General features: G+C 36.9%; 1 protein-coding gene across 5 annotated transcripts in view; it reads left to right on the forward strand.

Annotated features, from left to right (window-relative positions):
- Nucleotides 1–27,225, forward strand: part of ARAP2 (ArfGAP with RhoGAP domain, ankyrin repeat and PH domain 2) — a 194,879-nt gene that overhangs the window by 39,427 nt on the left and 128,227 nt on the right. For all 5 annotated transcript variants that reach the window (XM_029234845.1, XM_029234842.1, XM_029234846.1 and 2 more), the window contains 2 exons: nt 13,282–13,351; nt 19,421–19,541. In XM_029234845.1, the coding sequence (XP_029090678.1) occupies nt 13,282–13,351; nt 19,421–19,541 (191 nt within the window). The remainder of the gene's footprint in view (nt 1–13,281; nt 13,352–19,420; nt 19,542–27,225) is intronic.

The following is a 27,225-nucleotide window of genomic DNA, read 5'->3' on the forward strand; positions in this document are numbered from 1 at the left end:
ACTTGTTCTTCTTTCTGCCGTGAATGCTCGTACCCAGAGAGCAGCATGACTTGTACCTTACTTCCCTCAAGTTCTTGCTCTAAAGTCTCCTTTGCACGAATCCCTGAACACCAAAGTTAATATTATCACTGCCCCTCCCTCACCACCCCATCACTCCCTTAATTATTTTTCTCATAGCTTATACACTTGATGATTTATTTGTTGCATATATGCTCCATGAGGACAGTCATCTATATTGGTTTTTGTTTACTGTGGTATCCTCAGCAACTAGAAGCTTGCCTAGCAAGTGGTAGATATTCTTAGTGTTTGTTGTTGAATGAATTAGTAAAAACAAACTAGTATTAGACATCGTTTTTTCTTTCAATCTTTCTAAAACAGCTATTTTTTAATTTATAGGGATCTTGTAGTAAAAACTAAACTCCAGACACTGTATTGGTTGGAAATCTGCTGGTGTCGTTGATAGTGCTGGTGTACATTAACAGAGCAGTGAACTCTCAGTGCATTTATTTAAATTCTGTTTCCCCCTATAGGCATATAGGAAACCCTTTTGACTTTTTAACCTGCTGTTTTCTGTATGTGAGGACATGTGTTGTCAAAACACAGTTTAAGAACAAATAGTGGGAATTCCCTGCTCTGTCCAGTATTTAGGACTCTGTGCTCTCACTGCTGTGGGCTCGGGTTCAATCCCTGGTCAGGGAACTAAGATCCCACAAGATACGCCACAAAAAAAAAAAAAAAAAAAAAAAAAAAGCCACACTTGGTTATCCTTCTCCAAATAGTGTTGGAAACTGTTCTCAGTCTTGAGTGACATTAAACAAAGTAATAAAATTCATAATCTGGATTTATTTCATGTGACTGAGTGTCTGTTTGCTTTGAAATGGAAATGCCAGTTCTGAATCAATGCACAGTATGTGAAAACTGCCCAATATTTAGTAAGAAAATAATTGTATAACACCATGCAACTAGAGAAATATGGAAACATTTCCAGCTGAGCTTAAAGTATGAACATTTATTTAACTATTCGAATGATCTAATTATAATATAGCCTTATACTGTTGGTTTAAAAAATTGTATGGAAAAAACTTGATAAAATGTTGAACTTGGGTTTGTTGTTAGTGTTTCAAACAGGTGAGGCAGATGAGAAACTTAATAAATGGTCTTGCGTTAAAAAAACCTCACTGGGTTTTGAAGATAAAAAAACAAGTCTCTTTCCTTCCCCTTTCCTATCTGCAACTAATACGCTCAAGCTTTTCAGCAAGTCTGAGTAGATGCAAATATGGAAGACTGGATAGAATTTATTCCAGAATTTCCTGAATGTGCAACTCAGAGGAAGAATCCTGTGAGTTTCTGTAAATCAAAGAGAATATGGTTGAATGTGCCACACCCCTTCTAGGAGAACCAGGTATTGAAATATCCAAGAATATCTGCAACTAGGAAACGCTTTTGACTTTTTAACCTGCTGTTTTCTAAAGATGTTTGTGGGTTTGGTATCACGCACTGGGCATAGTTATAAAAACCGCAATATATCTTGAAGAATTCATATTTTTACTTGACAAGATGTTTTAGAACATTTTTTCTTACTCAGCTAAATTCCTCTTTTAAAAAATTAATGTTTTTAACCATAGAGAAGCATTGTGTGGTAATGTCAGTCCGGGACAGCAGGAGCTGAACATTGCAAGGTTAACTCAGAAATTTGTGTATATAATATGCTCAAGAATTTCTGGACGAATACAAGGATAAGCAGGATGTGTTCCTGGCCTTTTTTGTATCTTCCACTTTGGGCAGAAAAAAATACAAATAAAAATAAATTTGAAAGATAACGTATAATAATTGGTACAGAAAGGTCCACAAAATACAGAATCATGAGGTTACAGAGGGGTTGAGAAAACATTTCTTCAGAGATCTTCTAAGGAGGAGAAATAGCAGCTCGACTGACCTTCGGAAAGTGGATACCGTTTCAACTGGCATTTTTAGATGAAATACTTTTCAGGCTAGAGGGAGTGAAAAGGCACTGATGTCAGTGATATCTGGATATCCTGAGGTCTATGAGATAAATAGAGGGGTTAGCTGAGGTTATTTTATGGAAGACACAAGTTAGGCTCTAGGACCAGGAGGGAGAAACTGCCAGAGAATTACATGTCCAGGTTGAACACAGAACTAGGGAAAATGAAAAAGCCAGTGATCAAATACCAAAACAGGGGTCGAATTCCAAACAGTGATTGAGAGATCACTTAGAAGCCACCCATGACTTGGAGGGAGATCAGAACTCATACTGTCGGTTCCTTTGTCAGTGGCTGACTTTCCAGCCTGTGCCCAGAATCTCCAAGGCTGCTTTAGTGGAGCAGTTTTCCACCTGCTCCATAAGTGTGTGAGGGCCTCAAGCCTCCTGGGAGTGCTGTCCTGGGGCCAGCCTTTCAGTGAAAAGCAGTTGTAGTGGAAAGTTGACAAGTCTCTCTATCTGACCAGGGTTTTCTATATCAATCAGTGTGTTGAACTTAAAGTTGAATCTTAAATCTCTGATAAAAAGTATCTTTTTATACTGGTGAACTAGTTGGCCTTTTCTCTCAAATCACACATAACTTGTGAAGACCATGCCAAGCAAATAAAAGGCTTCCATATTTTATTTGTAATTTGAGGAAAAAATTCTTACTTTTAGTGTTTATTAAAATAACATGGCTAATTTCAGTCAGTCTAGCTGCAGAGAAGTGAATGAGGGTGTTGGAATCAGGCAGAAATTAGAATTGTCAAGCTATCGCTCATTTGCTGTGTGACTCAGTGTCTCAGAACTGCTGTTTCCCACACATAAAAGTGTAAGGTCAAGGCTTCCTCTGTGGGATCAGCTGGAAAAGTAGGTTAACATTGGGTCTAACTACAGAGCCCCTTAAGCAGGGCTCAGTAAACCTCAGCTTGCTTTCTCTTCAGGAGAGCATCATTTCATTTCAGGTGACCTTTGATAATGTTACCAAAAGTAAGTTCTAGTCAGTTCTTACCTTGGTAACTATAAGGTAAAGAAATCATATGTTCACATTAAACCTTCAAAATTAAGTTTTTTAGTGGTTATAAAAGCACATGGTTTAAAGCGTCTGAAAGTTCTGTATGGCTTATTTAGAAAAAATAGCTGGGGAGAGGGGAAGTTGGATAAAGACAGTCAAAAGGTCCAAACTTCCAGTTTATAAGATAAATAAGTACTTGTAATATATAACATGATAGATATAATGAACACTGCTGCATGTTCTATATGAAAGAGTAAAACCTAAGAGTTCCCATCGCAAGGAGATTTCTTTTAATATTTAATGTTGCATTTGTATGAGATGATGGATGTTCACTAAACTTACTGTGATAATCATTTCATGATATATGTAAGTCAGATCATTATGCTGTGCACCTTAAACTTATATGGTGTGGTATGTCAATTATATCTCAATAAAACTGGAGGAAAAAAGCAGTTTTCCTCTTCTCCCACTTTATCACAAGAGGCAGCCACTTTCTACTTTCTTTAGTAGTTTCTTTTGGTACTTACTTTGTTTATCTTTTTTTTTTGTAATACATCTTTATTGGAGTATAATGGCTTCACAATGCTGTGTTAGTTTCTGTTGTACACCAAAGTGAATCAGCCATATGCATACACATGTCCCCATATCCCCTCCCTCTTGAGCCTCCTTCCCACCCTCTCTATCCCACCCCTCTAGGTCATCACAAAGCACCAAGCTGATCTCCCTGTCCTATGCTGCTCCTTCCCACCAGCCAACTATTTTACATTTGGTAGTGTATATATGTTGATGCTACTTTCACTTTGCCCCAGCTTCCCCCTCCCACCTGTGTTCTCAAATCCATTCTCTATGTCTACGTCTTTATTCCTGCCCAGCCGCTAGGTTCATCAGTACCTTTTTTTTTTTTTTTTAGATTCCATATATATGCGTTAGCCTACGGTATTTGTTTTTCTCTTTCTGACTTACTTCACTCTGTGTGACAGACTCTAGGTTCATCCACCTCACTACAAATAACTCAATTTTGTTTCTTTTTATGGCTGAGTAATATTTCATTGTATATATGTGCCACATCTTCTTTATCCATTCATCTGTCGATGGGCATTTAGGTTGCTTCCATGTCCTGGCTATTGTAAATAGTGCTGCAGTGAACATTGTGGTACATGACTCTTTTTGAATTATGGTTTTCTCAGGGTATATGCCCAGTAGTGGGATTGCTGGGTCATATGGTAATTCTATCTTTAGTTTTTTAAGGAACCTCCATACTGTCCTCCATAGCGGTTGTATCAATTTACATTCCCACCAACAGTGCAGGAGGGTTTGCTTTTCATCACACCCTTTCCAGCATTTATTGTTTCTAGATTTTTTGATAATGGCCATTCTGACTGGTGTGAGGTGATACCTCATTGTAGTTTTGATTTGCATTTCTCTAATAATTAGTGATGTTGAGCATCTTTTCATGTGCCTCTTGGCCATCTGTATGTCTTCCTTGGTAAAATGTCTATTTAGGACTTCTGCCCATTTTTTAATTGGGTTGTTTGTTTTTTTGATATTGAGCTCCATGAGCTGTTTGTATGTTTTGGAGAGTAATCCTTTGTTGTTTCATTTGCAAATATTTTCTCCCATTCTGTGGGTTACTTTGTTTATCTTAATAATTTTTTCATACTGTTTCTTTCTGACTCTTCAGTGTTAGTAATTAGCTGTTGAGGCACTACCATGGAATATAATATTTATTCATTTTCACCCACTGTCCCCCCTGCATAGACACAGTTCCCATCTAATCATTCTTTTAAAGTAGCCATATAAAATGTCTATGTTATATCTGTATTTAGTTTTATACTCTTTATATCTATGTAAATGCTACTCATATTTGAGCTTTGCAACATATGATTAATTTTTCTTTCATTTGCAACCTTTAGTTTTCCTTGGAGTTAATAATTATTGATTCTTTTTGGTTTACTTAGTTTTTTATGTACTTAAAATTCATTTCTCCACAAATTCTTCCTCAGGACTATGAATTTGTGAAGTAATCAAAATACATACACATATCAATTTCACCATCTTACAGCCCCCTAAGAAAGCTTATTTAGCTTGTATTTTCTAACCCACTTTTGTTTTTTGTTGTCCTATATTTAATGTAGAAAACACTTTCTTTCGACTGTTCATCTTATAATGTACTGTTATTGTTCCATGAACTTAATATATTCTCTTATCTTTCTATGGATATTAATAAGTGTTTTGAAGCTTTCTTTTCCTGTAGTGTCTGTTTCTTTCAATATTTTGGAGGAGGGTTTCTTCCCCATCTTTTACCTTAGAGATGTTTTCCTCAAATGTTTTGTTAATCTTGGGCTTTTAATTTTTTTAATTAAAAAAAAAATTATTGCCCAAAAATGCTAACCATCATCTGAGCCTTCGGCAAGTCATAACCTTTTTGCTAGTGGAGAGTCTTGCCTCAGTGTTGATGGCTCCTTGCTGATCAGGGTGGTAGTTGCTGAATGCTGGGGCTGTTGTGGCTGTTTCTTAGAATAAGACAACAGTGAAGTTTGCCGTATCTATTGCCTCTTCCTTTCATGAATGATTCTCTGTTTGGGCTATTCATTTAAAATGAGATCCTACAAAGCTGATTGGATCAGGCCCTGATGGGTCTTTCTATTTCTTGTAAGATGATCTTGCTAAACTCTCCTAATGTGTTTCCTTGGAGACTCCTCATGCCAGTATCTTTTAAATGAATCTCCTTATTGAGGGTGGTAAGAGTGGTTAACAGCTTTTTGGGAGCTCAGTAGGGGAATGTGGACGTTTAGGATAAATATTTATGATATAGACGTGATTCTACTGTTTTTAATGCTGTCCCCTACCTTTAGCCTTGTCTGAGTCTCCCAGTCCAGAGACCCCTGTTTGATCTTCTCCAGTGAATAAAACCCTATTATCCTGTTGAGGAAGAGGAGGGGCAGTTTCCCAGCTGAGAAGTAAGGGAGGGATTCTGGGATGGAGTGGTGAGGGGTGCAAGTTTATCTCTTTAATTGCCTTTCAACAACTCGTCTATTCTCAGCACGCCCTCTCCTTCATAGTCACTTCCAGAGTTACTTGTGCCTGTATCTCCTGAGACCTTCTGAAATTTTGTGAGTAAATTGGTTTTCCTCAGTTTGATCTCTTGCAGGCTTAGCAATCAGTTCTCTGGTACCTCCTGAGTTAGTTCCTATCCCTTCTTAGGCTTTCCTGATTTCTTGATACTGATGCTATCATTTACTTTTCCGGTCAGTGTTGGCTTGTAGTTATTTATTTATTTTTATTTGTTTTTTGATCCTTTGAGGTTTTAGGAGGAGTAGAGATAAATGCAAACTTTTCATTGGTCGTCTTAACTAGAAGCTGGTTTCATGTTGGATTTTTTGCTTTTTTAACAGAGTATGACTCCATAAAATAAAGAGGTCTGAGTCTTTTAACGTGGTTTTTCATATACCATGTCATGTAAGCACAAAGCTCTTTGTGAATATTGTAAAAGTTGGAAGTCACACATTAAAATTTGTGCTTTATCATTGGCTTCTAAAACTCCTTTTAGCACTTGAGATTTTATCTTAAAATTTGTTTTTTCTCATTTAAAGCAGAAATGGAAGCTGGGATTTCAGAAAATTTTTGTTTTGTTTTTGTTTTTTGGCCCCAACTCATTTTGGTTCATATAATCTTGGAAACAATCATTTTGTTTTACTTAAAAGTAAGGAAATACAGTCTAGAAAAAAGGGCTGATATTTTCTAGAAATATTATAATTCCTTGGATGTGTGTCTATAAAATACTTCATAACTAATACTGCAGCATTTACTATTTTTTTAAATTTAATTAATTTAATTTATTTTTTATACAGTAGGTTCTTATTATTTATCTATTTTATACATATAATATACATATACATATAATATGCGTTTTTCTCTTTCTGACTTACTTCACTATGTATGACAGTCTCTAGGTCCAGCCACGTCTCTACAAATGACCCAATTTTGTTCTTTTTTATGGCTGAGTAATACTCCATTGTATATATTTACCACATCTTCTTTATCCATCTGTCTGTTGATGGACATTTAGGTTGCTTCCATGTCCTGGCTATTGTAAATAGTGCTGCAATGAACATTGGGGGGCATGTATCTTTTTGAATTATGGTTTTCTGTAGGTGTATGCCCAGTAGTGGGACTGCTGGGTCATATAATACTGCAGCATTTAAAAGCCTCATACTTAAGGGTAATGAGATAAAATAACTACATAGAAAATGAGTAATTGGATAAACAAAAATCTATACTTTTAGAAATTGTTAGGGTTAGAGTAGAAAATAAGATAAAATATGCATATAATTCTTCAGGATTATGTAAACAAGGCAGGTGAATCTGGAACAGCATGTCTATGATATCTTTTTTCTTAGATATTGTTTAGAATAATTGAGAAGTATTTTTTGATGATTAAAATACCATGATTAATAAAAGCCATAAATTTGACTTAGTTACTTTGAGGTTCATTTCGGTTATGTGATATTTAAAGATGACAGTTTGGTAGCCTCTGCCACTTTACATTAATATCATTGGTTAGCATGCTTATCCAATTTTTTAGTTTTTTTAAAGCTAAAAGATGTAATCTTTAAAAAAAAAAACAACCTTCTGGCACTTAGGATTGAAATTAAACAGGAGTGCCTTCATGTATATACTTCATAAATAGAGATGTAATTTTTTGTATATACACTGTTGTTAAAAAAGAATTTTTAAGGCACACAGTTTTTGAGACAACAAAAACTGACACCAGGTGGCAAGGCTGTATTTATGATAGCAGTTGAAACTTCACACAACCTGCCCTACTAGAACTCAAGGGAAATGCTTATAGAAATCCATTCAATAACACCACACATGCCTTATGAATTATTCTAAAAAGGCTTCTCAAAGAAATGTTTTCCTTTAGAACCCTAAAAACAAAATAGGATAAAACCTAGGCTAATATTTTTCACGTCTACTTTACCTTTTTTTCCCGAAGGAATTCTGAAGCACTTTGCAGAATTGAACTCACGTATTAAATGGGTAGAGGTCAAATGTTATTGCTACCTAAAGGGATATTGAGGGTGCTTTGCCATAAAATGTACCAGAGTCTGTTTTGTGTAGTTGTTAAGAGCATAGACTTAGGGACCAGACTGCCTGGATTTGACTTACAGAAATGATCTTTATCAGTTGTGTGGCTTGGGCAAATTATTTAACCTGCCAGCTCCTCTGTGGCTTTATCTGTAAAATGGGAATAATAATATTACTTGCCTCATATGATTGTTTGGAGGACTGAATGAATTAATGTTTGTATATGGCTTGCAACAGTGCCTAGAACAAAGCACTATATAAGTGTTGTTTTTATTATCAAGATTAATAAATTCTTTATTGACAGGCTTTAAAATCTCTTCTTTGTATAATAATCCATTAGTCAGTTCTAATTTGTGTCATGTGATAGTAGGAACACAGACTAGAGTGACACTGTATTTTATACTGTATCTTTTTTTTTAACATTTACTAAATAAATTGTTAATCAAAATTTAAGGGAAAGACATAACTTATGTCAGAGAAAGCGTTTAAAGTACTTTAGAAACCTCCAATTGTGTGTAATAGATTAATTTTACATAATTACACTGGATTTAGTTGCCTGGTATCAAGTAGATTTTTATAAATACATGAGAAAAATATTTAACTCTGGTAAGGAAAGATAATTCTTAAAAATTTACTGTTCACCAATTTTTTTAATTCAAAATTTTACTGAAATTTAGCAATAGTGCTTCTTAAGCTTTCCCTTTTATGTGTCAATAGTTGAAATTTTGATTAAATTATTGAGTTTAACAATTTAAATTCAAGTTTCCATTTGCTAGAAAGAGGAATTGTGAGAAAGGATCTAAGTATAAGTTCTTATCTTTAATTAGCCAGTTATTAGAATTCAGTATTGAAGTTCACATGCAGAAAATAATTGAATGTTGACATATTTAATGAGAAAAATAGATTAAACATGTTTATATAAATTTAGTTTTAGAGACATTTAATTTATTAATTAGAATTTTTAAATAGGAAGGTACAAAATGCACACGTTAAAGAATACATTTAAAAATATTTAACTATAAAATGTATTTTAAAATTACATGGAAACTAATGATGAATTACAAAGCTTTTGTCATATAAAAATTCTGATCTTTGTACTTGTAAAAAGCAAAAAATGAAATTAAGGGTGAAGTGGTTTTGTTAGTAGTATTTGTTTTCTCTATACGTAACATGAAAATTTGAGGAAGCATCTTGCAATGAGAAATCTACGTATTTGTTAGTTTATTCACTAGATATTCAGCATATTTTATATGCTATAAACTGTGGTAGTTGCTGGTTTTACATTGATTAAAAAAACAAATGGTTTCTGCACTTAAGGATCTCAATATCTAGTATGGGAGGTGGAGGACACAAATCAAATATATAATTGCAAATTCTGCTAAGTGTCATTAAGTAAAGAAATGGAGCAAGAGACCAAAGGAATCTGAAGGATCTATGTGTTACTCAATGGTGGCCACTTGGGGGAATGACTTTTGAGCTGAGATCTCAGGGATCTCAAGGATCCAAGCCAGGTCAGGAACAGGCAGGGAGCATTCCAATGAAGAAAATGGCATATGGGAAGGCCACGAGGCAAGAAAGCATCTAGACAGAGGAGGCAGTATGGCTGGAGGACAGTGTCCACAGAATAGTTACCCACAGATTTGATGGCTGACTGGATGAATGAATGGTAGCAGAAGTAATGTTTTAACAGCAGGATAGCAAAGTGGCTCTCTCCAACTACAGAACATTTGATTTTTCAGTGGCCACACTCTCATTCCATTTCAACGTGGGCTGGGATTTGTCTTATTTACCTGTCCTTCCATAGATTATTAAACAGATTTAACCTTTCAAAATATTCGGTTAAAATGGCTGAACACATCTAATAGTCACCCGGTAGCTGAGAAAATTAAAAAATAGTTGGGGGAATATCTTAGGTGTTGAGTCTCTCAGAGGCTGACGTTTTGGTTGGCTTTCTTTAGAAAGCCAAGCATCCAGTGTGTGGTTTGTATTCAGTGCCTGAGAAGAGAAATGTAGCTTGTCACCTGGTAGCATCTCTGACTGATCTCTGAGCTGTCTGCCCTCCCTGCTCTCCTTCTCATTTTCCTGTGGACATGAATGTTAAGTTCCTGGATGATGCCTCAGACCTCAAACTGTCTATCCAGATGGTGATGGAATTCTAAGAAAACTTTGAGTCCCAGTGGCCGCAACTAAACCATCTTAAGTAAGACGTGTTAAAGTAGGTTCTAGGGACTTCCCAGGTGGCACAGTGGTAAGAATCCGCCTGCCAATGCAGGGGACACGAGTTCCCAGCCCTGGTCCGGGAAGATTCCGCATGCCGCGGAGCAGCTAAGCCCATGCGCCACAACTACTGAGCCTGCGAGCCGCAACTACTGAAGCCTGCGCGCCTAGAGCTCTTGCTCTGCAACAAGAGAAGCCACTGCAATGAGAAGCCTGCGTACCACAACAAGGAGCAGCCCCCGCTCGCCACAACTAGAGAAAGCCCACAATGAAGACCAAGCACAGCCAAAAAAAAAAAAAAAATGTAGGTTCTAAACTTTTTTTCACTTCCAGCTTTGGCACATTTTGAAACTTAATCTAACTCTGAGGTTTCGGAAGTTTTCTCGCCTTCTGGCAGCCTTTCTTTTAAAATATGCTGGTTATTTGAGTGGTGGTCATTTGAGGTTTTATCTGTCTGTCATCTGGCTGTTTTTTGCTAAGGGGATATGTGCTTAATCATGTCACTCTTTCATTGAACAGATCCTTTTTTAGTGCCATATGTGTCTCTGTGTTAGTTGCTGATCATAGAGTAGAGAGTGAAACATCCTTGGTGTGGGAGATATCAAGCAACTAAACAAACATGACATGTAATTAGAGACTGTGTTAAGTGCTATGAGGAAAAGGAGAGGGCGCTTTGAGAGGACAGCTTCGTGACTTGCTTTGGATTGGCTCATCAGGGAAGAAGTGTCTGTATAGGTGGTTTAGGTGGAACTCTGAAAGGTAAGGAGTAGTTAGCAAAGGAGTTAGAGGGCTAAATGGAAGGTCCTAAGGCCGTTATCTCCCACAGACATTGATTATTTTTATTCTAAAATGGAAGATTATATGTACTACTGAGCTCTAGCTTACTACTATTCACCATGTAAGGTGGGCCTAAAACAAAATCTTGATTTATAGAATTACTGTTGAGATTGTGTGGGAAGATGTCTGCTCACCTGCCTGTAAGTGTGACAGAGATCAGTATGAAATGAGTGCTAAGTGATTTTATTCAGTGTATAATGACTGTGTGTTTGCTTAGTATTTCTTTACTTTGTAACTCAATGCTGGCAACTTGAAGAACCTTTGAGTCAGTGAAGGAAATGAAAACCGACACTGTTGGATGTTGCAGAAAACCGACACTGTTGGATGTTGCAAGGTTAAGAGAACACATGACAGGCCAAGGGAAGTTAAAAAGAAGCAGAAGGGGGCTTCCCTGGTGGTGCAGTGGTTGAGAGTGCGCCTGCTGATGCAGGGGACACGGGTTCGTGCCCCAGTCCGGGAAGATCCCACATGCCGCGGAGCGGCTGGGCCCGTGAACCATGGCCGCTGAGCCTGCGCGTCCGGAGCCTGTGCTCCGCAACGGGAGGGGCCACAACAGTGAGAGGCCCGCGTACAGCCAAAAAACAAAAAAAAGCCGAAGGAAGAGGGAGTAAGATGGAAAGAGGGCTGGGCCGTTAGTTGTAGTTATATAATTGTAAGGTCTTACGTTCTTATTACTTCATGATTAATTCAGTGCTTATATGTGAAAGTGTTGTCCATACCAATGAATTTTGAAGCTTTTCTCAGTTTGATCAGATTTGCTCTAATTTTATCTTAAGCAGAATAATTTGGCTAATGATCAATGTGGGCAGCTCGCTGTATTTCACTAGAGTAATAGGTGTGTGTGGCCCAGGAAAGAGCCCAGAAGACAAGTTCTCCACTCTTTCTGAGGTGCTTTTTCTACCATTAAAGTCTTCTGAAAACCACAGAGAGCTATACCATTTCCTTATCTTAAACATGTTAGAGAACTGCAAAAGGAAAAGGTAGATACGGTTATCTACCTGTTTGTTTAGAGATGACTCGTTTTTTAAACAGGAAGTTAGTTTTCATATATTATCTGTGATAAAGGCTAAAAGTATCTAGATTGTATCAGTTCACACTGAGAGTCGCATAGAGAATAAGACATTCAAAACCTTTAGGATTGTCTGACTTCGCGGAAGGGGACTGAAACAAAAAACAAAAACAAGCCCAACTAGAAATGGGTCTTCACTTTTCCCTTATATAGTCAGAAAATCTTTTTCTCCTTTATGCCTAAATAGGGAACATATGATGACATTATTTTGCTTTGTTTCTCATGTCAGTAACCATTTTAAACTGCATTTGCCTTTCATATGATTCTTTTTCTCAAAATGTTAATGTTTCAATGAATTTTGGATGATTGCAAATGATTCTCCATATTTAGTCAGGGCCTTATTTGATCAGAATTAAATAATATATCTATGTAAATCCAATTGACAAAGCTTTGTTATTTTAGCAAAATATTATGTATGCCCCAAAGCAAAAATTTAAAAATTAAGATAAAATGTTATAAGCTTAATGAAGGATAAAAATTTATGTTATCTTCATTGAGGAATTATCTCCTTTAAGGGATATGGGTGCCATGATAGTGTTTCTGACCACACTTTGTTTTCTACTCAACCTTACCGATGTGGATGATGACACTGCAAGTTACATTTTAAAAAATGATGACAGGGCTTCCCTGGTGGCGCAGTGGTTGAGAGTCCGCCTGCCGATGCAGGGGACGCGGGTTCGTGCCCCGGTCCGGGAGGATCCCACATGCCGCGGAGTGGCTAGGTCCGTGAGCCATGGCCGCTGGGCCTGCACGTCCGGAGCCTGTGCTCTGTAGCGGGAGAGGCCACAGCAGTGAGAGGCCTGCGTACCGCAAAAAAAAAAAAAAAAAAAGTGATGACACTGTTAGCAGTATCCTTTTTTAAAAGCACCTAGGGCAATTGATTAGAAAGTGTCATTGTACATATTTCCTTTCCTTTGTACCATTGCCAAAACTGTACATTGTCATAGCCTACTGTTCTCTTCACTGCTTACTATCAAATTGGAATGTACTCAACACAGTTCGATATTACAAATGTATTTAAAATCCAAGTGCATGGTTCTTAAATGTAAAATGACAATTTCATACGTTTTACAGAAAACGCATGTTTCAGAAGAGATGGGTGAAATTTGATGGCCTTAGCATTTCTTATTACAATAACGATAAGGTAAGTACGTTTTACAGTTTTCAAAGATTGTCCTACGCATGTTGAGTGTACGTCAATAAACTAAGCACGTGATTTGGTCTTTAAGAATAGGAGTTGGATTATCAACATGAAAAGAATTTGCATAGGATAAAACACTTGACTCTTTCCATAGTTTAACTTTTCCCAGACATATAAAATTGGGATTTTTTAAAACTTAAGTATCTAACAATTATTTATGGAATATCTCCTACGAACTACGGGATTTGCTATACGTGATATGCAGATACATAAGAAATTGCCTTTATCCTAGAGGGTGCTCAAAAATGTTTACAAAATGACACCACAAATAGAAAATGGCAAAGCAAAGAGAGTATTTTGTCCTCTGGAAGGGGTGTGGAAGAATCAAGGAATGCTTCTTGCATGAGATTTCTAATGGCCATGAATTTTGAAGAAAGAAGAATGTTTGTACGTAGAGAAACTAGAAAGAACAGGACTTGATAGCAGAGAGAACAATGAGATGCCCAGATTCTCTGATTGGAAAATAGAGTATGTTCGGGAGACTAGTGGGAGATGAAGCTGAGAAGGTTGTGTTTGGAGTTAGAGCACACCGAATATCTTGATGTGCAAGTGGTTACAATATATTCTTTAGGCAGTTGAGTCTTAACAACATACTATTTTGATCATGTCCTTCTCCTTAGGGATGAGAATGTCTTTATTCTTAGGAGATGTAGGCTGAAATATTTAGGGGTGAAGTGTCATTATATATGCAAATGTCTTTCAAATGTTACCTATCTATATATACCCTCTCTATATGTATATTTATATATATATGTGTGTATATATATATATATATATATATATATATATATATACATGCACACATGCATAGCTAGGTAAAACAAAAAATAGCCATGTTAACAACTGTCCAATTGAGGTTATGAGTGTTCCTTGTACTAATCTTTCAACTTCTACGTGTTTGAAAATTTCCTTAATTAAAAAGTTGCAACTAATAAATAGACCGTATTTTTTGTTAGTTAAAATCATATAATTTTACAATCTTAACTATATACATTCTTTTAATGTATTGATTTAACACTTAACCACATCCTCTTATTTATAGTTTATAATCTAATATTATCTTCTCATTATTAGTGATTTTTCACTGCCTAATATTGGTGTTATTGGTGGCTCAAATAGAGATTTAGATTCCCTTTCATGTATTGATTGTTCAGTGCTACAAGAAAGAAGAGCATATGCTTTTAGACAGAAAGTAATACACACTGCATGTTACAACACTAAGAATAATTGAAAGTTTAGAGAAGTATTCATTGGTTTCTCTTTGCAGTGATCCCGCTAAAGCATCAGATAGGTTTAAACACACCTCTTTGACATTTGCAAGATATGGGATGAACATTTTTAAAAGCTAGTTTTCTGCCTTAGCTATTGTTTTTAGTTTGCTTGTTCATTTGAATCTTGAGACAATTTCTGTAACCAAGGGTGGGTAAAATATAGTCTCTGTATCTGATGCAATCTGACCTCTGGTTTTCTTTAGCACCTGTGCCCTTCTCTGGTTTGCTTGAAATGAGGAAGAAAACTATTCTGTGCCATCAGGCTCTGTTGTTGTTGATATCATTATCATTCAGGAGAGAGAATTTCTAGTGTCTCTGTCCAACCAGACTCACTCTCTTTGTCCTTTAAAAGTTCATCTCAACTGTAGTGAGGAGCTGAGCACCTATCCACCCTGATGCAATAAAAACGATGCAGCCTTGGTTTTAAATTGAGATAAAAAGTTTGTTAAGATGAATTATTACAAATTCTTTACCTTGACATTAAAATTTTTTAAAAAATTCAAATTGTTGTTTCCTATGGCATTTCGTTCCTTTACTACTCAGATGAGTGGTTTCATGTTGGCAAAAAAACCCCAAAACACTAGGATGGGTGTTTCCTAAAAGGAGACGTGGTTTCTGTTGTGACCCTTCTGGCAAAAGGGATGGATTGGTAGACTGGGAAGAGGGGATTTCAAGGCCAGTGAACAGAGAGCATAAGTACGGCCATAGCTTCTATCTCAGCTGGGTGTGCAGTTTTTGTGGTCCTGTGCACCAAGGAGTTGTGTCTTCCAGTGTTTAAATGTGCACTTGAGAAGCCTGTGGTTGGACTTTCAGGAGGTAGTTTGCAGAGTTGCCTGTTCCCCTAGTTTTCTTCTGCTTTCCTCAGTGCTGCTCAATCATGCCTCAGCAAGGCCTTTTCATTGTATTACTGAAAATGGCATCATCCCAACAGCCTTGATATCTGGTCACCTGCCAAGAGATCTCACTCACCCCTGTTCTCACTCAGCTGGGGGCAGAATTGCCCTGTGGTCATTTCATTGCCTGAAAGTGGTAGATAAATGGCAAACTTGACCTAGATATCTGTTTATTATAGGCTCAAGGGATGCTTTAGAATTGCTTTCCTTAAGGAAAATTTCACACGCTGAAAAATGCAGTCATTTTGAGCCTAGTGTCATTTAGTTTAGTTTTTTTTTCTTTTTATTGTGTGTTAGAATGGAAATGTAAAATCAACTCTACAGTGTTAAAAATTTTGAGATTTATCTTAGAATCTCAGAAAAGCTGATAGGTGAGCCATTAGAGAAACTACAACTTCCTGAGGTTAAAGTTAGCATAGTATTTTGCTTCTTAAGTACATTTTTATCACTTCTGGGGAATTTATTTTTCTATTACTCTTCCATAAGTACTAACGTTAAACATCATTATTGTAGGCATGTTGGTGAGTTGTTATGTTTTTAAGGAATTTTTTTTTATCTCTTCGAAGAGATCTAGAAGAAGGAAAATCTCCTTTTTAAAATTCCTGTGTCTTTCTCTACAATGCTGCTTCATTTTTTTTCTCTACTGAAAAATGGGTTAATGGTAACGTTTTATTCAACATATAGTTAATTATCTCACTAGAGATGTATTTTTGTAAGCTCTTCTAATTCTTAGGCAAACTACAGTTTGACAGTGGATCACCTGGGGGATAAAGTGTAAGTAAATGTTTCTGGATATTCTGGATTTTTCACCGTCTGGACTCAGCCACTACAAACTTACAGCCAGAGGGACTGTATCACTGTCCCCAAAGGTGCTGTGCCCCTTTGAATCTCTCAGGTTGCCTGACAATGGGGAGACATTCTCTCCCTCCTGTCAATTCCTAGAGTACTTCCTGGTCTAATATTGCCATTATAACCCGCTTGCATTTATTGGGTTTTCTTTGTTAAGCCAATCATGTCATATGTTTCTTTGCAGTGACCTTTATCAACAGTGTCTTGGTACAACTGTGGAGAACTTGTGTGTCTTTTCCTGTATTTTCACCTCCATGGTTTTGCTCTTCCCTCTGACTCTCATTAGCCATTACCATCCATGAAAATCCTGTGCAAACTTTAAGACCCATCCTGTTCTCCTCCTCCATGAACGTTTCCTTTATTCTCTCCAACTATGACATTTGAACAATAATATGCAGGAAAGGTGAGAGGGAAAACAAGCTGAAAGTATGGAGGCAAATCAGGAGAGTGTGCAGTAAATCAGGCATTAATTTATCAGGGTGTAGGCTGTATAGGCCAGTGGAGGTGTTTAAAAAAATGAATTTCGAAAAATACTAAAAATGAGCTGTTGGAGTTTGTATAATTGTGATTGATTGGACATAGGATTCATTCATTCAGAAAATAAGCAATACTGATTATGTGAAAGGTAATGGAGAAAATAGATGTAAGATGCACAGTCAGTTTGGAAAGACTGTACTGATCAGATGATCCCACAGTAAATATAAAGAATTATCATTTAAATTAGAATTAGTAATTGCTATAGAGGAAAGTACAGGTTACTGTTAAATTAGGGTTATCTGGCTGGGTGAGGATGAAGGGCCTGAGAGAAGAGACTGGTCAGAGGGCTTTCTTCAGAGCATATATTCATGCTGAAATAGGAAAGATGTAGAGGCAGTAAGTATGTGAAAACGGGTATGAAAAATGGTTCCTTGCAGACCAGAGTATGTAGAGTCACTGGACTGAGCAGGACCACAATGTATTCATGGAACTTCAATAAAGCTAATGTGACTAGAAAGAATCAGGAACTGGTAGGGAGCAAGTTGACCATGTAGATGTCAGAAGAGTCCCAGGTTATGTGGGTACAAAAGAGAAGCACAAGTCAAAGGCTACTCTATTGAAGACTGACCAGAAGAATGATATTTTTATGGACAGATATAGAGGAAGGGTATGTTTTCAGGAGCTAATTCAGTTTAAAAGTTTGAGATGCTTATGGGACAGTTATATGTCCCATTGATTCAAAATACCGGAGTGGAGTTGACGGAAATGGACAAGGAAGGAAGGGACAGATTTTAGAATTATCCACATAAATTTGGTAGTTGAAATAGTAAGAAGGGATTTTTTTTCTCCTTAGGGACAGAAGATAAAACCAAAAACATGGAAAATAAGGAGGAGAAAAAGTTATTTTGTTAGTACCTATTCCTTGACCTCCCTCCCCTTTTCCCAGGAAGTTGCCCCCTCATCTTCCTAAGTCACAGTTCAAGTATCTTACTTGATTTTGGCTGCTTGAGAGGATAAAGGAAAGCCTTCATGGTGTTGTTATTGAAGATGGCATTAAAGAATGGATAGGATTTTGATGGATACATAAAGGCAGGAATGGGAGTTAGAGTAGAAGAAACTGTCAAATAACTAAGAGGGAATACCATGAGAGTATAGTGTATCTCTTCAACTGGCAAAGGAGAAACTTCCCAGTAGACTGCCATGTTGCTCGCAGTAACTGTCTTTTACCCATCTGCTATTGTATGGCTGGAGTTTGCCGCTGGGAGGAATGTGAACTTGACCCTTGTGATCTGCATGGAATGGTTTAGTGCATTCTTCTCCTAACCAGTTGTTTCAGATACTTGGGACCTGGGTCAAAAGTGATGGTTCCATGGATGATGGAAAGGAATTGTAGAAGAAACCCCATAAAGTTGTGTCTAAACTCTTTTGACACTAAGACCTTTCATGATGTGGCCTTTATTTATGTTTTCAGCCTCATCTCTTTTGACTCGACACTGCAGCTCCTCTTACTTCTCTACTTTACACCTCTGTTATTCAGTCTTTCTGGCCAGGATACCCCCTGCCCCCTCACTTATCTATTTGGTTAACTTAAGGTTTCTTAAAGTCAGGTTCAAATGTCACTATTTCTGTGAAAATACCTCTGACCTCTTGTAAGCAGAATTGAGAATTCTCATCTTCGTACTCTTACTTCCCATGTCTTGTACTCTTTTTAAACTTTTTTCTCATTTGGTTAGTTGGTTTTTCATTTTGAGGCCACTTGAACATATAAATACTGTTGGAATTTTCTTTCCAACACAGGGCCCAGTAAATGTTACACTCTTAGTAAATAGTTGAAATTATGGGGGCGATGATTATGCCAATTGTTTTAGGAGGGTCCAGGAAAATGCAGACGGAGAAAATTATCAAGAGTCTTAAGAATGACTTTCTTGAGCAAAATTGTAATAGGTCTATGCCAATTGCAAAGAGCCGAATCCATGTTTTTTCACTCTTCAGTCACTGGAGAATAAAAAGTGATGCAGTGGAGATCAAGATCTTCATTATCAGAGCATTGAGTAATATGGGTTAATTGATACAATCCAACAGTCTGGTTTCTTAGATAATATTCTTGTTCACAATATGTAGCAGTGGTTTTGAATTGGTGTAGTTACAGTACCTGTGATGGCCAGCAGATGCCTGCAAACACCATAAAATCATTTTGACCAGATTGTTTCAAAGAACACACCGCTGTCTTTTGTAACTATGTATTGCTGGTCTGCTATGTTGTTTGTATGTGAGTCATTGTCTCTTAATTGCAGATGAAGAGAAAAGTGAAAAGACATCTCACTTGGAAGGGGCACTTAATATTTTCCTTTCTGGGGACTTAAGTGTATATAAGGATATATGCTATTTATATGTGATTTTAAAATTTTAGATTGAAATTATGAAAGAGAAGCACTTGTAAATGTCTTGCCATTCTGTTTTTGATAAAGGGAATTTTATTTTAATGTTTCTTCTTTATGGATCTTTTTCTCTAACCAATACAGGAGAAGTATTCAAAAGGAATAATTCCCCTTTCTGCTATATCTACGGTACGAGTTCAAGGAGACAACAAATTTGAAGTTGTTACAACACAAAGAACTTTTGTTTTTAGAGTAGAAAAAGAAGGTAAGATTCTTTCTTTATCCCTATAAAAAGAGAGACATTAATTTCTGACCAATCGTAAGATTTAAATAAGCCAGTTAAGCTAGAAATGTCAGACAATCTTTAAATATGTTACTTTTAAATGATTTACATTTTATATTAATTTTTTGAACGCCATTATATTAAAACATAAATGAATTGACAAGTCATTGTTGTTTGTTCACTGTTCTTTCATGCAACAAATATTTAGTGTGAATCTACTAAGTGCCAAGGACTCGTCTAAATTTGGGGTACATAGCAGTGAAGAAAAGTAGACAAAAATCTCTGCTCTTATGGAACTCACTTTTATTTGTTGATAATGCAAAATAGTTATTCAATGTGGAAAAATAATTTTTCTAGCAATTAAAACATTGGTTTTATGAAGTTTATGTATGGCCTATTTTTACGATCAAGCAGGCATGGTAATCATTTTAAGATAGATTTTGGAGTATCTTTTATATTTCTTGAGTTTTTTTCACCTGTATCATTTGCTGTGGGTCACTTGATGGTGAAAATTGATACAAAGATGGCACATGGTTTGTGGATGGAGTCTAAACCTTTAAATCTTCTCTGACTCTTTTTTCTGGGGTGGGGGAGATGGGGAAGGGAGAGACAGGCAAATTAAAATTCTCTGGTGTAACTTCGATTGACTCTCAGTATATCAGTACTACTTTTAAAGAATGTAAATAAGGCCATCTTCATTAACTAAAGAATTAGAATTTTAACTTAAAGCATCTTTTATTTTAGTAGAGATGATAAGTTGATTTTAAAAAGTACTTCTTGGTACTTAATTGTTTGAATAATAGTGGTATGGAAAAATTACTGAATATGTGATATTTGCTAAATGCTTCATTTTCCCAATAGTCTCATGAGGTTTGTAGGTAGTACAGTTATTTTACACATAACTGTAAATATTTTACACTATTTTACACATGTAAGTATTTACCTTTTATAAACTACAACAATATTAGGAATTATGGGGCAATTTTTTTTTTAATTGCTGGATTCCTAGAACATATGCCAATGCATGGCACATGGAAAGCACTCAATAAATACTGTATGTCACTGAGAAGTTTCCATTATTACTTGGGATAATCAGTAAATGGATAAGTCCCAACTGCTGCTCACACTGCAGCAAAGTTTTTCAAACTGTGAGTCACTCACTGTCAATTTGTGAGATCAGTGTAGTGGTTTCTGATAGTTCCCCCAAAGTCCCACAAAACAAAAACCAAACCAATATAAAATACAGCAGAATAAGGAATATCAAAGTGCACTGCCTACAGTAAGTGTAAGTCTCATAGTGTGAAACGTACCTATGTATATACTGCCCAGGTGTAACGTAAGAAGTGTTTCTCACTTGACTTGCTATTTAAAAACAAATGTCAAGAACTGTAGCCTAGAGCTGGGGTTGGTAACCTGGCCTGTAACCTGAATCTGGCCCGCTGCTTGTTTTCGTAAGTACAATCTTATTAGACCCCAGCCACTCTCATTCATTTATGTTGCCTTATGGCTGCTTCTGTGCCTTAGTTGCAGTGCTGAGTAGTTGCTGCAGACTGTATGGCCAGGAAAGCCTGGGATATTTACTCTCTGACCGTTTACAGAAAAGTTTGCCAGCCCCTGTCCTAGAGTATTTGATATTGACATATGTATTATGACTCAAATGCCTGAAATTCAGAAAATTATCCACAGTTGTGATACTCGATATGAGACTCTTTTTTGAAATCACAGTTTCTCTTTTTCTGTATTTTCTTAAAACACATGGCATTGCTCCTCTCGACTGGCTATCAGAATGGTCAGTCCTTATGCTCTGGTCTCCACTGCCCGAGCTGATTGCCTGTTTCTTTGAGGTGCTTATCCTCTTCCCGTTGGCTTCTCATAGGGAAATTCACATATGCCACAGAGTCTGCATTTTAGGCTAGACATAATAAAGCTTCGACTTGTGTGAAAATCTGTTTAGTCATATTTACTTGTGGCGGTTACAAATTAAACAGACACATTTTATTTAAAGAAAATGTATCAACCCACACATGTTTAAAAGTTACATGTTTACAATGGACCAGTAAGTCCCTCCCCGGTATATAGTTCATATTTATGATGTAAACTTAGTATATGGAGGGGGTGGAATCAAGATGGTGGTGTGGGAAGACATGGAGTTAGCATAGCCCCACAACTAGGGCGCCTGCCAGCCGCTGGTGGGGGACCCTGATGCCCAAGGAGATGGGAGGAACCACCAAGTGAACCGGTGGGATGTGGGGTGAGTGAGGGGGGAGGAGAAGTGGAGGCCAGACAGGATCGGCACCCCTGAGGCAGGGGAGAGCAGGAGAGGCAGGCAGGAGGGGCCCTCTGGGAGGAGCGAGAGAGGAGCCAAGGGCGATAGCCTGGCCCACTCGATCCCGGAAAGACCCACTTCAGACCTAGGGACACATACAGACTAAAAGTGAAGGGATGGGAAAAGATATTTCATGCAAATGGAAATCAAAAGAAAGCTGGAGTAGTAATACATGTGTCCTATAAAATAGACTTTAAAATAAAGACTGTTACAAGGGATAAGGAAGGACACTACATAATGATCAAAGGATCAATCCAAGAAGAAGATATAACAATTATAAATGTTTGTGCACCCAACATAGGAGCACCTCAATACATAAGGCAAATGCTAACAACCATGAAAGGAGAAATCGACAGTAACACAATAATAGTAGGGGACTTTAACACGTCACTTATACCAATGGACAGATCATCCAAAACAGAAAATAAATAAGGAAACACAAGCTTTAAATTATACAATACACCACATAGAGTTAATTGATATTTATAGAACATTCCACCCAAAAGCAGCAGAATACACTTTCTTCTCAAGTGCACATGGAACAGTCTCCAGGATAGATCACATCTTGTGTCACAAATAAAGCCTTGGAAAATTTAAGAAAATTGAAATCGTATCAAGCATCTTTTCTGACCACGCTATGAGACTGGAGATCAATTACAGGAAAAAAACTAAAAAACATAAATACGTGGAGGCTAAACAGTGCACTACTAAATAACGAATAGATCACTGAAGAAATCAAAGAAGAAGTTAAAAAATACATAGGGGGCTTCCCTGGTGGCGCAGTGGTTGAGAGTCTGCCTGCCGATGCAGGGGACATGGGTTCGTGCCCCGGTCCGGGAAGATCCCAAATGCCGCGGAGCAGCTGGGCCCGTGAGCCATGGCCGCTGAGCCTGTGCATCCGGAGGCTGTGCTCTGCAGCGGGAGAGGCCACAACAGTGAGAGGCCCACATACCGCAAAAAAACAAACAAACAAAAAAGAACATAGGAACAAATGACAATGAAAATACAACAACCCAAAACCTATGGTATTCAGCAAAAGCAGTTCTAAGAGGGAAGTTTATAGCAATTCAATCTCACCTGAAGAAAGAAGAAAAATCTCAAATAAACAATCTAACCCATAAAACAGCTAGAGAAAAAAGAACAAAGAAAACCCAAAGTCGGTAGAAGGAAAGAAATCATGAAGATCAGAGCAGAAATAAATGAAATAGAAACGAAGAAAACAACAGCAAAGATCAATAAAACTAAAAGCTGGTTCTTTGAGAAGATAAACAAAATTAATAAACCCTTGCACAGACTCATCAAGAAAAAAATAGGAGAGGACACAAATCAATAAAATTAGAAATGAAAAAGGAGAAATCACAACTGACCCCGCAGAAATACAAAGGATTATAAGAGAATACTGCAAACAACTACATGCCAATAAAATGGACAACCATGAAGAAACGGACAAATTCTTAGAAAGGTACAATTTTCCAAGACTGAACCAGAAAGAATTAGAAAATATAAACAGACCTATCACAATGAAAGTGAAACCGTGATTAAAAATCTTCCAACAAACAAAAGTCCAGGACCAGATGGCTTCACAGGCGAATTCTATTAAACATTTAGAGAACAGCTAACACCAGTCCTTCTCAAACTCTTCCAAAAAATTGCAGAGGGAGAAACAATCCCAAATTCATTCTACAAAGCCACCATCACCCTGATACAAAACCAGAGAAAGGTCTCACAAAAAAAGAAAATTATGGACCAATATCACTGATGAACATAGATGCAAAAATCCTGAACAAAATACTAGCAAACAGAATCCAACAGTACATTAAAAGGATCATACACCATGATCAAGTGGGATTTATCCCAGGGATGCAAGCATTCTTCAATATACGCAAATCAAACATTGTGATACACCACATTAACAAATTAAGGAATAAATACCATATGATCATCTCAATAGATGCAGAAAAAGCTTCTGACAAAATTCAGTACCCATTTATGATGGATGAAAACTCTCCAGAAAATGGGCATAGAGGGAACCTACCTTCACATAATAAAGACCATATATGACAAACCCACAGCAAGCAACATACACAGTGGTGAAAAACTGAAAACATTTCCACTAAGATCAGGAAAAGGACAAGGATGCCCACTCTTGCCACTCTTATTCAACATAGTTTTGGAAGTCCTAGCCACGACAATCAGAGAAGAAAAAGAAATAAAAGGAATACAAATTGGAAAAGAAAACTGTCACTGTTTGCAGATGACATGATACTATACATAGAAAATCCTAAAGATGCCACCAGAAAACTACTCGAACTAATCAATGAATTTGGTAAGGTTGCAGGATATAAAATTAATGCACAGAAATCTCTGTCATTCCTCTACACCAACAATGAAAAATCAGAAAGAGAAATCAAGGACACACTCCTGTTTACCACTGCAACAAAAAGAAAAAAATACCTAGGAATAAACCTCCCTAAGGAGACAAAAGTCTTGTACTCAGAAAATTATAAAATACTGATGAAAGAAATCAAAGATGACATAAACAGATGAAGAAATATACCATGTTCTTGGATTGGAAGAATCAATATTGTGAAAATGACTATACTACCCAAAGCGATCTACAGATTCAATACAATCCCTGTCAAACTACCAATGGCATTCTTCACAGAATTAGAACAAAAAATTTTGCAATTCGTATGGAAACACAAAAGACCCCGAATAACCAAAGCAATCCTGAAAAAGAAAAATGGAGTTGGAGGAATCAGGCTCCCCAACTTCAAACTGCACCTCAAAGCTACAGTAATCCAGACAGTATGGTACTGGCACAAAAACAGAAATATAGATCAATGGTACAGGATAGACTGCCCAGAGATAAACCCACGCACATATTGGCACCAAATTTACAACAAAGGAGGATAGAACATACAGTGGAGAAAAGACAGTCTCTTCAATAAGTGGTGCTGGGAAAACTGGACAGCTACGTGGAAAAGAATGAAATTAGAACACTACCTAACACCATACACAAAAATAAACTCCAAGTGTATTAAAGACCTAAATATAAGACCAGACACTATAAAAGTCTTAGAGGAAAACATAGGAAAAACACTCTTTGACATAAACCACAGCAAGATCTTTTTTTACCCACCTCCTAGAGAAATGGAAATAAAAACAAAAATAAACAAATGGGACCTAATTAAACTTAAAAGCTTTTGCACAGCAAAGAAACCATAAACGAGACAAAAAGACAACCCTCAGAATTCGAGAAACTATTTGCAAAAGAATCAACAGACAAAGGATTAATCTCCAAAATATACAAATAGCTCATGGAGCTCAATAGCAAAAGAACAAACAATCCAGTTAAAAAATGGGCAGAAGACTTAAAGACATTTCACCAAGGAAGACATACAGATGGCCAAGAGGCACATGAAAAGATGCTCAACATCACTAATTATTAGAGAAATGCAAATCAAAACTACAATGAGGTATCACCTCATGCTGGTGAGAATGGCCATCATCAGAAAATCTAGAAACAATAAATACTAGAAAGGATGTGTTGGAAAGGAAACCCCCCTGCACTGTTGGTGGAAATGTAAATTGATGCAACCACCATGGAAAACAGTATGGAGTTTCCTTAAAAATAGAACTACCATATGACCCAGTAATCCCACTACTAGGCATATGCCCTGAGAAAACCATGATTCAAAAAGAGACACATACCACAGTGTTCATTGCAGCACTATTTACAATAGCCAGGATGTGGAAGCAACCTAAATGTCCACTGACAGATGAATGGATAAAGAAGATGTGGCACATATATACAATGGAATATTACTCAGCCATAAAAAGAAATGAAATTGAGTTATTTGTAGTGAGGTGGAAGTACCTAGAGTCTGTCATACAGAGTGAAATAAGTCAGAAAGAGAAAAACAAATACCATATGCTAACACATATATATGGAATCTATGAAAAAAAAAATGGTACTGATGAACCTAGTTGCAGGGAAGGAATAAAGAGGTAGACATAGAGAATGGACTTGATGACATGGGGTGGGAGGGCGAAGCTGGGGCGAAGTGAGAGTAGCATCAACATATATACACTACTGAATGTAAAATAGTTGGCTGGTGGGAAGCAGAAGCATAGCACAGGGAGGTCGGGTCAGTGCTTTGCGGTGACCTAGAGGGGTGGGATAGGGAGGATAAGAGGGAGGCTCAAGTGGGAGGAGATACGGGGACATATGTATGCATATGGCTGATTCACTTTGGTGTACAACAGAAACTAACACAGTATTGTGAAGCAATTATACTCCAATAAAGATCTATTAAACAAAAAAAAACCTTTATGAACCTTAGTATGAATTATTGTTTGTTAAATAAATATTAGGTGTTTAATTTTTGAAACCATGAAAATACTGCTTCAGTGAAAACTGAGACTGTCAACATAGAATTAATGAATATGCTGTTTTCATTGAAAGTCATTTTTACATAGTAACAGCTCACATTTTTAAAGATAAGTGTATAAGGGTGTATGTGTGTGTGTATGTATGTGTATATGTATATATATGTAAATGGCACATGTGTCTATATATTTGGTATGGAACCTTCAACAAGATACTATATGTATTTTATTAAGTTTTTTTTTTATTCCTCCTTCTATGTATACAAATGGTTGATTATTTTTTATTTGGTGGACACTGAGAAATCAACCATAGTGGCTTATGAAAAACTTGACTTAATGAACTTTAAGCCTAATTAAACTTTGCTTCAATCTAATCAAGAAGCAAAATCAAAGTTTAGAGCAGAAGGGGGCAGTAGTTTGACATCGTAACAGAGATGAATTCTTCATTTTTGGTGAAAAGTATCTGAGTGACCTAAATACACAGCTCCCTTTGTCTCCCTTGAAACCAGTGTCAAGATTTCAAAAATGCTGCATTGCCCACTGGTGTTGCTAAGAGAAGATTACAATTTGGCATCTTTTCCCCACAAATTTTCTAAGGCTTCAATTCCCCTGGATTTCCTTGTGAAAATATTGTTATTTTCTTACTTGAAAGTTAATTTTATTGAAATAATAACATCTTTAAAATTCTCTTCCTCAACTAGAAAATTTAATCTGATTCCTTTTGTCCTCAAGCAGAATTGCTGGAATTGCTCAGAGGGTTGTAACAGCTAATGATCCTTCAGTTAGTCTGTATGCCCTTGGCACCTGTAGTCACACAGGTGTTGTGTTACTTTAAAAAACAGGTGATATCACATTTTCAGTGGGCAGTTCTCATAGTTAGAAGGCTTACGAATTCTGAGTGGTCCAAAAATAAACTCAAAATGGCTTAAAGACTTAAACATAAGGCAT

Source organism: Monodon monoceros, unplaced genomic scaffold, assembly GCF_005190385.1.
Source record: "Monodon monoceros isolate NGI ecotype Baffin Bay Population unplaced genomic scaffold, NGI_Narwhal_1 Super_Scaffold_20, whole genome shotgun sequence".
NCBI lineage: Eukaryota > Metazoa > Chordata > Mammalia > Artiodactyla > Monodontidae > Monodon > Monodon monoceros.